Here is a 12,361-nt window from a genome sequence, read left to right as displayed (position 1 = left end):
CTCTCCTCCTACCCACCCACCACCTCCCTGCCTCCCCTACCCGCCCCCCCCCCCGCCACGGTCCAAAGACAACACTGGACACTGTAATTGGCTAAAAGGCAGGTCTGTTCCCTTTGACCTCTGGACCTCTGGTCATGTCAGAGAATGGCTGGAAGCTGTGCTTCAGGTCAAGGATAGGTAAGCAGTGAGTCACGCCCACCAGGTAGCAGGCAGGGGTCTAGGGGCGAATGCCTACATCCTGGGAATGGATTAAGCCAAGAGCAGGAACCAAAAATTCAGTCTGGGTCTCCAATGTGGTGAAAAGGACTCAAGTACTTGAGTTACAACCTGCTGCCATCCGGGTGGATTAGCAGACAGCTGGACTGAAAGTAGAGTAACCAGGACTCCGGCACTGTGATATGCCCATTCCTTGTTTGACTGTCTATATGAGATGTTGGATACCTTTACTCTCCCTCTCTCAGTCCTTTCCTTTCTCCCAACCCCACCTTGTCTACCTCCAGTGTCCCCCTCTTCCTGTCTATTTTGCTTGATCTTAGCAGGAAGGACATAGGATTTGACTACTTAGAGGAAATAACCAGCACCAGCAACCCATTCTCTGAAAGCAGTTCTCAGTGGCACCTGCAGATCTCACAGCTGCAGGCTGTTGCCTCTGCTCTGCCTGAATCAGTTGTGCAATGGAAGTCTCCCTGAATTTGGATGTTGTATCTTTTCCAGAAGATTTGTAAATACTCATTCCTCTGCATTATATTAATTTTAAAAACATATTTATTTGTTAACTTGTAAGAGTTACAGAGAGTAAAGAGCAGAGGAAAGCAGAGGAGAGGCGAACAGAAGGAAGGGGAAGAGCAGAGGAGAGGAGAGGGAAGAGGAGGGGAGGGGAGGGAAAGTTTGCGGAAGGGAGGAGAGGGGAGAGAGAGAGTGGGGCCTTCCAGCTCACTCCCCAGATAGCTGTAAAAGCTTCAGCTGGGCTAATATAAAGCCCAGAGCCTGGGAACACCATCTGCATCTCTGATAAGGATGGTAGGGGCCCAGTTACTTGGGCTATATCCCACTGTTTTCCATTAGCAAGGAGTTGAGTGAGAAGTGGATCAACCTGGATGTTATTGATTCCCACATGGGATGCTGGCATTACAGACAGTGACTTAAACCCCTACAACAGAGCACCAGTCCCTCTATTTCTTTTCTTTTAAAGTTATTCATTTATTGGAGGACAAGGAGAGATATCTTGTATTAGCTTGTTCTCATCCCACATCTCCTCCAAATACTTACAACAGCAGGGGCTGTGCCTGGACACAGCTAGAAGCCAGGAACGCTATCCAGGTCTACTACATGGGTGCGAGGAAGGTAAGTACTTGGGGCATATTATCTGCTGTCTCCCAGACACATTGACTGGAAGCTGGATGAAAGCAAAGGTACTGAATGCCAGACATTCCCATATGGTATACAGGCATCTCAAACAACAGCCACTGTGTTTCAATCTGTTTTTCGTGCTTGAACTACCATCAATGGTGATTTCTGTTTGCTACACCATAACCTGATGCAGCTTTTCTGTAATAAACTGTAACTCTTTCAAAGCAAGAACAGGAGTTTCTATTTTTACATTCATGGGACATAACATATAGCTCTTACCAAATATTCAGATGATTCCACAGAACAGCCAATAATGACTCTGATTATATATCACTCCCCTGGGGATACAGTAAATGCTTGTATCCTAATTAACTAACTGAATATTAGCTCCACCCTAATGCACAAATCTTTCTTCCAATGCTGTCACAAACTGACCTCGTCTGTTTCTGTGCTTCAGTCAAATGCTTCTGGTTATTATATTTTGGATGCAAATGCCTTGCTTCTGTGACCTTGTTCCGATGGCTGTTCCTATCTGAAGTGTTTTCCTTCCTCTATCCCACCTCACATCTACCACTTCTGGCAAGCAAAAGCTTAATTCTCTTTTCTCTGTAATAATGATTGTTCCGATGATTGTCCAATGGTGGGAAGAAAGTATGCAATTAGTGTTCTACGGCACAGATTTCACCTCTCTTTATTTGACAGGATATTTTTGGCTAAAACTGAAAGAAGAGAACAATCATGACATGAACAATTAAGACTTAATTTTAAGGATTAATGTATACAATTAAGGAATTAATTTTAATTAATACCTAGAAAAATTTAGAAATTATGGGAGGTGACTTTGGCTTGGTAATCCAAGAATGGCTGGGAAGCTGTCCAGTCTGTGAGTCTCTTGAGTTTTCTCTCATCCATAAAAATGACACCCAAAGTTCCAGGTATTGTGCTTGTATCCAAGAAGGATATATGAAAACAGGGAGATAGATTTAGCCCTGCTTGTGCCTTTTATCAGGAGAATAAAAGCCTTTGTGGAAACCACTGAGTGCATGACTGCTTTGATCTTATTTATGAGGACTGGATCAGATGTCTGCCTCTTGATACAGGAGAGTTCAGGAAGGCGAGGTCTCAGCTTTGCGATGTTAAGAGACTTGAAAGTGACTACTGGGTCAGCTAACCCAAAGTAACTATTATATTTTCTGTATTATATAATATTATGACTAGTTTGGGGGGGAAACTCTAGGTTTCAGGCTTTTCCATAGTCTTTGGAGGTATTTATTACTGTGTTGAGTATCTGGTATACTCAAATACACACAAATATACTGGTATATTCATAATGCATATATTCAAATCAATATCTGGTATATTCATAACTCAATATTATGAAAACCTCACCATTGTCTAAGAACAAGTATATTGGAAGAAATGAAAACACATAAACCAAAATCAATTCGTTAAAAAAAAAATATTTATTTTGGGCCCAGCGGCATGGCCTAGCGGCTAAGGGCCTCACCTTGAAAGCCCCGGATCCCATATGGGCGCCGGTTCTAGTCCCGGCAGCTCCAGTTCCCTTCCAGCTCCCTGCTTGTGGCCTGGGAGAGCAGTCGAGGACGGCCCAAAGGTTTGGGACCCTGCACCCGCGTGGAAGACTCAGAAGAGGTTCCAGGTTCCCGGTTTCGGATCGGCGCAGCACCGGCTGTTGCGGCTCACTTGGGGAGTGAATCATCGGACGGAAGATCTTTCCTCCTCTGTCTCTCCTCCTCCTCTCTGTATATCCGGCTTTCCAGTAATAAATACATTTTTAAAAAAATATATTTATTTTAATTTTTATTGGGAAGGCAGATTCACAGAGAGGAGAGACAAAGATCTTCCAGCTGCTGGTTCATTCCCCTAGTGGCCATAACAGGCAGAGCTGAGCCAAACCCAAGTCAGGAGCCAGGCGTTTCCTCTGGGTCTCCCATGCAGGTGCAGGGTCTGAAGGCTCTGGGCCATCCTCTACTGATTTCCCAGGCCATAAGCAGGGAGCTAGATGGGAAGTAGAGCAGCCAGGCTACAAACCAGTGCCCATATGGGATCTGAGCACATGTAAGCCGAGGATCGAACTGCTAGGCCATGGGGCGGGGTCCTCCAAATTCAGTTTTACTCAAAAAAAAAAAAAAAAAAAAATGCTAGAAGGGCCAAGTTGCTTTCAGAAGCCTCTCAATATTCTCAGGGCAGGGTCATTGGCATCTTTTTTAAAATTTAATTTTATTTTTACTTCTTTTGAAATTATTACTATGATTCTATGATACAATTTGAAAGGTCCTGATACTTCCACTCCCTGCCCCCCCCCAGAACTCCCCCACCCACGTCATTGGTTTCTTTCAACACCATCCATTTAATAATATTCACTTCCTGTGTTTATTATGCCAATGTCACTTCTTAATTATAGATGCTAAAACATAGAATACTATATGGATATTTGCTGGTTGGTTAAAGTATCAGTTTCTGTTTCAAATACTTATTTATTTTTATTGGAAAGGTAAATTTACAGGAGAGAAAGAGGAAAATCTTCTATCTGCTGGTTCATTCCCCAAGACGCCACAAAGACCACAGCTGAGCAGATGCAACGCCAGGAGCTAGGAGCTTCTGGGTCACAAGGGGTGTAAGGTCACAAGGCCTTGGGCCATCCTCAACTACTTTCCAAGGTCACAAGCAGGGAGCTGGAACGGAAGTGGAGTAACTGAGACACGAACCAGCACCCATATGGGATCCTGGTGCACACAAGGTGGGGATTTAGTCACTAGGCCATAGTGCCAGGCCCTATCAGTTTCTTTTTTTTGAAAAAGGGTTTATTTTTCATTTAAAGGCAGAGTTACATGGAGAGAAGGGGGAGAGACACACAGGGAGAATTTTCCATCTGCTTGTTTACTCCCTAAATGGCTGAAATGGCCAGGACTGGGCCAGATCAAAACCAGGGGCTTCATCCAGGTCTCATACATGGGAGGAGAGGCCCAATTATTTGGTTCATTTTCTGTTGCTTTCTCAGGTGCATTAGCAGGAAACTGGATTAGAAGTAGAGCAGCCAGGACTTGAACTGGTATCCATATGGTATGCCAGCATTGCAAGCAGAGGGGTAATATGCTATGCTATGCTATGCTATAGTGCTGGCCCCCAAATACCAGTTTCTTTTGCTCTCGGGTTTTAGTTTAAGCTTAAGCAGGCTGTCCTAGGTAATGAATGTTGGTTCATACAGTACCTATTTAAACCAAGGGAAATTATTGTCTGAAAGTTTTGAACATTTTTTTTGTAACTACATCACAAATGTTGAAAAACTCTTTCATGAGGAAGAAGCTGAATGGTCTTTTCGTTCCAAAGGACTCACCTGAAAGTGTGCATGCAATGTTCATTTCCTTTGCTTGTCCCTGCCTCTTTCCAAGTATTTTTACTAAATAATCTTAAAGATAATCTTGAGATATATTTGAGGAAGATGACACAACAAAGAATCCCCCAGAAGACACCTTGAAGAGTGATGAGATTTGTATTTGTGATGTGAGGGAATGGATAAGAGAAGTTGAAACAAACAGAAGGGCTCTGGGTGGATTGTGAGCACTGGCCCTCAACTCTCTTTTTGAGCCTAATGGAATAGATCCTCCTCTCAGTCATCCGGGTGAACTCACACTGTCCAGCACTTCAGAGACTGGCCACTTACAGTAGAAAGACTCTGCTCAAGTTTTTAGAGGTGTGCTTCTGTGATAATAATATTCTTTCCTCCAATACAGACTAGATATTACAGCCTTTACTAATGATAGGCTTGTGGTTTCTGAAACCTCCCAATAGTGAGCTACTCTGAAACAGCAGCTGAAAATATGGGTAGTAAAATAAAACCAGGAGAGGTTCATCAAACTTTTCTTGCCCATAAAATAAAAATGAAATATAACATCTGTGAAATTTTATGGAAGGAAAAATGGGAAAGATAGCATAAATTGTTTAGTAAAGTAAATTCTGATATTGAAACACCATGATATCATCCAGTATTGAAACAAAAACGCAATCAGGAAAATGACTCAAAATGTTTATGTTAACTTGCAGTCTTCAAATTAAAATAGCACGATGTTCCTTTGGGTTGCCATTTAAATTCTCTCTTCCTCTCCTGATTCATATAAATGTTGTAGCTGATGAATTTCTCCCCTGAAGTTGAATGACTACTCTAAAGTTAACTTTTCTTTTCTGAGAATTTCACTGTTTATATAATACTTGGAAATCACAAATACCTCTTGTTCAAATTCTCTGTTCATGGAGACCCCAAGAAGATCATGTAAAATCTTGCTAAATACTGTTGTATCACGTTAGTTTCCAAGTCAAATGACTCCAAATGTTCAATCAATGTTTGACCACTTCTTTCAGGTCAACTAGTTTTCCATCACAAGTAGAACCCTTCCTTACAGCACACTTGACAAATCCTGTCATCTTGGTATTTGTTGACGTAGAATTCACCAGGGTAACAGCATTTGGACAGGTATTCTACACAGCTTTCTTTGAATATTTACCTTCAGCCCCATTGCCTGCACCTGTTGTCTGTCCAGTTCTATCTTTGGGAACACAGAACATTCAGTCCTTGAGCCAAGCCAGCATATCAAACATGTGAATACAGCGACCCATCCTGGTGGGTTTGACTCACCAAGAAACAAGGCTGCACGTTACAGCCCAGTCCACATCCTGTCCTGACTAAAGTTCTTTTATTCTCTGTTCTTTTCTCTTTTACTTCAAAGGGACAAACGATTGTCAAGAGACTCAGGAAAGCAATGGCTGGGTTTGAATAAAAACGACCCTTCCCTCCAGCACACAAAGGGAAACCACCTATTTAGTTTCCTTACACTTTTCTCCCACACGCCTCAGATTCTGCCTGTTCTTTCAGGTGTTTGCAGTCATTTCTCATGGAATGACCCCATCTTATAGCTGGGAAGAGACTGAAAGCCCTCTGTGAGAGGACGGACCAATGGTCTGGGAATATTAGAAAATCGTCAGTACCTGAAGAGGAGTCCTAGACGTCATCCTCCCGGGTAGCCCAAGCACAGAATGTCCAGTGCGCCACACACGAGTTGCGCCCTGCGGCGGCCAGAGGGGGCGTCTGTTTGCCGCGCTCTTGACTCCGCCTGTGGGCGTGGGCGTGGGCGTAGGCGTGCACGTGCGCGGAAACGCGGTCACTGCGCAGTCGCAGCCTCTGTGGTCCTTTGGGTCGTGCGTGTTGTGTTGGAGGCCATGGGTGACAAGTATGCGATGCTGCAGCGGGCTCAGCTGCGTCTGGAGTTCATCCACGCCAATTCGTGAGTACACACTTTGTGGGGCTGGAATGCGGGAAGGTCTTTGCGTAACGGCGAAATATCCAGTTGAGAAATAGAAATGAGCTTGGTATCGTTGAATTATATAATTATATATCTGAATTTGTGCATGTCCTTTTGTGAAACAGAAAGTGAGAAAGATATGTTCTAGGTTAGGCAGGTGTTACAAGGCAGCGGATTCAGCCAAAGCTTGGAACACTTGAATTCTGTGGTAAAGCCAGTTTACGTCTCCCTTACTCCGCTTTTGATTCAGGTTGCTGCCAGTGAGTCTTGGGAACAGAGATGATGGCTCAAGCTTTTGGACCCTGTGACCTATGTGGGCACCCTTGTCAGAGAACAGAATGGAATTCCTTGGTTCTGGCTTTAGTCAAACTCAGTACTGGCTCTTCCGAGCATTTTGGGTATTGACTATGTTGAGGAGATGTTATTCTCCACTTCCCCTCCTTCTCCAAGCCCCCTTTAAAGGCTCCTAAATTGGTTCATTCCTCGGTTCAAGTCCAAGGTCTGTGTCCAGTTGTAGCTTCCTGCTGATGCACACGCTGGGAGGCAGAAACCACTCAAGTGGTTGAGTTTCTGCCATTTATTTGCGAAGCGCTTGGTTGCCAATGGAGTCTTGTACCATTTAGCACTGTAGCATTTTGATTTGTGTTCTTCATAAATAAATCAGCCTTAAATGATGTAACTTTTAATGAGACTTTGGAAAGAAATACCTGCATTCTACTGATAAAGCAATTTTTAAAGATAGGAGTTTGCTCTGATAGTGAAGTCCCTGAAGTCTTAATGTTATTTGGATTGAGCAAGATATTTTGGTAAATGTGTTCTTATCCTAGTTTTGTAGTGGAGAACGTCTAATTCAGAAGCTTGAACATGCCGAGCTATTTGTTTCTGGAATAGCTTCTTAATTGATTATCTGTCTGGAACTGGAGAACATTTGTCTGCAATGTCTTGCACTGTTTACCCTGTTGGCATGCTTTGTTCAACTCTGTGTTTTCCCTTTATTTCCTCGTCAGCACTACTCACAGTTTCCTTTTTGGAGCGATGGCTGAACTGCTGGACAATGCAAGGTAACATTCCTGTGAACCAAGTTAGCAGGGAATCTCATGTTTTGTGAGTTGATTAGCAAATCCAAGCATTGTAAGAAAAACAACTGGAGATGTGGAATTATTCATCCTTATTGCATTTGTATAGGTGATCTAACTTGAAGGGCAGATAAATTGCAGCTATTTTTATGTTAATGACAATAAAATAGCTGATATTCATTTAAATACTTTTCAAATTATGCTGTGCACTTTAGAGAATTAGGTTTGTGCACTTAATGAGGTCTTTTTGAAGGGAATTACGCAGTAAGAAGAAAATAACAGTTCACCTAATGTGTGTCACACATATCTTAACACAGTATATGTGAGTATTAATTATTATCCTTATGCTAACACTTTAAGGTGCAGGTAATATCCTGGTCCCCAACCACATATGTAAGAGTTGGCAGAGACATTACATGATACATACATGGTCACAAAATATTTGGCAGGGTTAGAATTCAAACTTGTGAGGTTGGGCTGCAAAACCCCACTGTTCCATTTTGCTTTCTCTGACAAAGGTATTGATGTTCAGGGAATCACTTTTAGCAACTGAAGATACACTCAGTAGTGTATTGGAAGAACTCAGTAGTGTGCTTGGAAGAACTTGTGAGTGATGAAATCTTCAGCTAAACCGGATACAGCATTTGGTTTGTCTTATATGTGTGTCCCCTGAAGCCGAAGGTTTTTTTCCCAGCTTTTCTGCAAGAAGTGAAGTTGTAGTGCACAGTGGTTCCATCAGGACCACAGCTCCTCCAGCCTGCATTGTGCTCAGTTCTAAGTAGAAAGGCATCAGGTCTTCTTTTTAAGGAAACTTTTCTGTCTATCCAACTTGTGAATCGTAGGTAGAGAAGAAGAAAAAAGGATGGTGTTGATTTGTCAGGAGAGCAGAGAGGTCAGCTTAGGAGGAACTCAAGAGATGGGGCCAGGACAGACAAGACGGTTAGTGTCTCTGCGGGGTTTAGGGTTGCCACTGTCCTTTCTGCACAAAGCGCTTGGGCGGAGCTCCTCGTGTAGCCAGTGGTCCTACCTCCTACCCAGATATCCGCTCTCAGCAGTTTCACATCTGTGACTCTGAAAAGAACACATTTGTCTGTTTGGCAGCTGCTTTTTCTCCTCTGAAGTTATTTCATAAATTCATACCAGAAAGAGGGCAGAAAAACATCAGAGTGCATAAAAATAGAACAATGGGAAGAGTTGGGTAGTAGAAGGTGACTAGGTGACTGTGAAAGAACAGTTTGCTTTAGACTCAATCAAATGCAAGAAATGCAATCAATAAAACAGTTTCAGGAGTAACGTTCTTAAATTGGAACACCTTGAACAATTCTGGCCACTCTGATACTTGTTTGGCTCACAGTGGGAATTTACACACAGCTTGTAAAGAAAAAGGATGAAAAAAGGAATTATAGGTAACATTTAAAAGAAAAGAGAAGCCACATTAAACAAAAATCTGAGTCACATTCCTCATGACACATTCAGGAGGTGAGTAGCAGGTGTTTTCTTGGAACCAGCCTGGACCTTTCACTTTGCTCCATTTCCAGTGCACACTCAAGGACAGCCTGAACACTTCAGTTTCTCTGCCTTCATGGAGCACACGGATTCTCCATTTCTGTAAATTACTAATTGCGTATTGGAGGTATTGAGATGTATTCGTCTTGGGACTGTGATAAGGATTAAAAGGGAATTTTCAGAAAGTGTTTAATTGTTTACTTAACATGTATAGAACACTCAAGAAATAGCAGTGACAATTTTACAATTTCTACAGAGGGAGCTTAGATGCAGCCATTGGCAAGAGCTGTGAGGGACCATACTTGTAGGCCTAAGACCACGTGCCATGTGCCTGTTGGGAATGAGGTGGGGTGGCCTTGGGTTTGGGACTGAGGGAGCTTTGTGGAGGGGCTTATCTTCCCATCAAAGCGGTGCTGGTTCTTCCTGAGCTGTCTTTCAGATGTGTGCTTCCCTTACTGAACCTTTTTCCTCATTAACTAAGGCCTCGTTCCTCACTGTCTTCTTTCTACACAGAATACTGTGGCCAGGATTTTGTGACTCCCCCATTTGCTGTTTTAAATGGTTACTTTTAGAAATATTTTTCAATGTAAAAAAGTGTGTAATAAAATAAGCAAAAAGAAAAAAATGAAAGAAGAAAAAACCCAATAACTCACCAGTAATTCACCACATCAGGCAGGGGCCAGCATGGTTTTCTGTAGAAGACAGCTCACATTTTCTGTGTATGGATTTGTATTTTCACTCTGGAAACTGCTCCCTCCTGCCATTTCAATGATAAGGCAACCATAGATAATACATAAATGAATAATATATAAATATATATCATTGTAGTCCCATAAAACTTTATGTATAATACAATTAGTCAAACAGATTTGGTCAATAAACCATTTTGCTGACCTTTGACCTGTGAAAACACCCGCTGTCATTTGGTTTCTTTCCTTTCATATATGCCTGTGTGTGTCTTACTGAAACAATTTCTTTAAAATATGATCCATCAGTATAAACTAGAATTTGCTTATTCTTTTCTTTGGACTGAAGTCTGTGATGAAAATCTTTTTATCATTTGTAAAGATTTCTGCAGCCACTTAAAAAATGCAGAATTCATATTCTTGTTGAATTTTTTGTGTAACTAAGCTCCATTATTCTTTTGAATTGATGAATTTAGGCTTTGCAGTATTCTGAAATTATAGGGGATCATATGTATTACTATATAAATGCACAGTGAATAATTTTAGTAATTGGTTTTGAAGCATTTAAGTGAATTTTTGTATTGTTGGATAGCTGACAGTAGATTACTGCGTGACATAAGCAGTTCCGATGAGTGTAATTTCTTAAACTGTGATTCCGTATTGAAGCAGTGATTGTTTTTTATATTGTTCTCAGGGATGCAGGGGCTGCAAGGCTTGATGTGTTTTCAGGTGAGTAGATTTACTTTCTTCTCTTGTTCTTCTAATGGAGAAAACCCTGTAGTTATTTTGCTTTTATTTTATGTCATGAAATCATACCACATTCTATAGATTTTTTAAAAATATAATCTAAGTGCTTTGTGAGTGTAGCGGCCCAATGGGGAGCCATGACAAAAGTATTCTCTGGGAGTCAAATTGTTCACTTGTTAGAGGACTCATTTACAAAATTAGGTCTTAGCGAGTTTTGTGAAAGCATCAGAGCGATTTGGAACAGTGAATTTGTCTGCCACAAGAAACATTTGTATTTTTAACAGTGTATTAATGTAATGGTTATTCATAGTCAAGTGTACCTCATTTTCAACTTATGACAGTTTTAAAATGCATAAATGGATATAGAGTCTGAATGCTTGAGGGTGCAAAGTTCACACTAAATGTGTGTTCCTCATTGACTACCTTGTAGTCACCAAGCATCTTTTGCACTTGCTGGTTTGTGTCAGTAGATTATAATGCTAATGAAATTAGGTTTTGTGATTTAACTCCTCATTTAGCTGCCATGAAATGTCCATGATGGTAACCGTTTCCTACTGCTAATGTGTTGCCTGTTTTTTGTGATGCATGCTGTTGGTTGCGGGTAAGAAGACAGGGTCCATGATGAAAACCTCTGAATGTATTTAAAAAGCACCTCAGTTTACATCAGTTTTCTTAATGTTGACTGCCTGTGGTTCATGAAGGAGACAGATATGGATGTCTTGAGATACCTGATGAACCAATAAATGAGGTTCTTCCTTCCTCCACTCTCCAGGTTCTCAAAGCTTGAGGAATAAAAGTGTCAGCTTTTCTCGCTGATAAGTGGATGAAAGTTCAGTTGTAGTGTGTAGCTTAGTGGGAGAGAATGAACAGACATGCTGATGAAACCCCAGAACCAGATCAGTACTACAGTGGAGTCAGCATCCTCTTCATACTTTCTGGAACAAAGGACAAAACTCAGGATGTGGGGCCTGGTGCGGTAGCCTAGTGGCTAAATCCACGTCTTGCATGTATGGGGATCCGATTCATATCCTGGCTGTTCTACTTCCCCTCTAGCTCCCTGATTGTGGCCTGGAAAAGCAGTAGAGGATGGCCCAAAGCCTTGGGACCCTACACCCGTGGGAGACCCAGAGGAAACTTCTGGTTCCTGGCTTTGGATCAGCTCAGCTCTGGCCATTGCTGCTGCTTGGGGAGTGAATCAATGGACAGAAGATCTTCCTCTCTGCCTTTCCTTCTCTTTTTGAATGTGACTTTCCAACGGAAAAAAATAGGCTGTCTGCAGGCAGCTCATTGACAAGAGAAAATGAAGCATCAGTGTTTATTGATCCTTAAGTTATCAATGTGATGATTTTTTACCTTTACGGGGAAAAATGAGTGAAGGGACACAGCAGAGTTCTGGTGGCGGAGAAAAGGGGTCTGGTTTACGTGTGCCACTACAGATACCTGTGGACTTGTGATGGAGTTAGCCTCAGCATAAACTGAGAACACTCTAAACTGAAAATAACCCAAGTGGGAAAGGCATTTCATACACTTGACATGTTGAACACAGAAACAGCAGAGCACATCGTGTGCTGTCAGTTTTTTTTTTTTTTAACGTTTTATGTATTTTTATTGGAAAGTCCTATACAGAAAGGAGGAGAGACAGAGAGGAAGATCTTCCGCTGCAGCAGCCGGAGCTGAG

General features: G+C 41.9%; 1 protein-coding gene across 1 annotated transcript in view; it reads left to right on the top strand.

The window, feature by feature from the left end:
* Positions 1-6,532: 6,532 nt before the first annotated feature.
* The window catches only part of MORC1 (MORC family CW-type zinc finger 1), a 170,374-nt gene continuing 164,545 nt past the window's right edge, over positions 6,533-12,361 (top strand). The window contains exons 1-3 of the mRNA XM_058661335.1: positions 6,533-6,650; positions 7,676-7,729; positions 10,631-10,665. Of these exons, the coding sequence (XP_058517318.1) occupies positions 6,586-6,650; positions 7,676-7,729; positions 10,631-10,665 (154 nt within the window). The 5' untranslated portion in view covers positions 6,533-6,585. The remainder of the gene's footprint in view (positions 6,651-7,675; positions 7,730-10,630; positions 10,666-12,361) is intronic.

This window comes from Ochotona princeps, chromosome 3 (genome assembly GCF_030435755.1).
Source record: "Ochotona princeps isolate mOchPri1 chromosome 3, mOchPri1.hap1, whole genome shotgun sequence".
NCBI lineage: Eukaryota > Metazoa > Chordata > Mammalia > Lagomorpha > Ochotonidae > Ochotona > Ochotona princeps.
The sequence above is the reverse complement of the archived record's forward strand: the minus strand, read 5'-3'. Positions and strand labels throughout refer to the sequence as shown.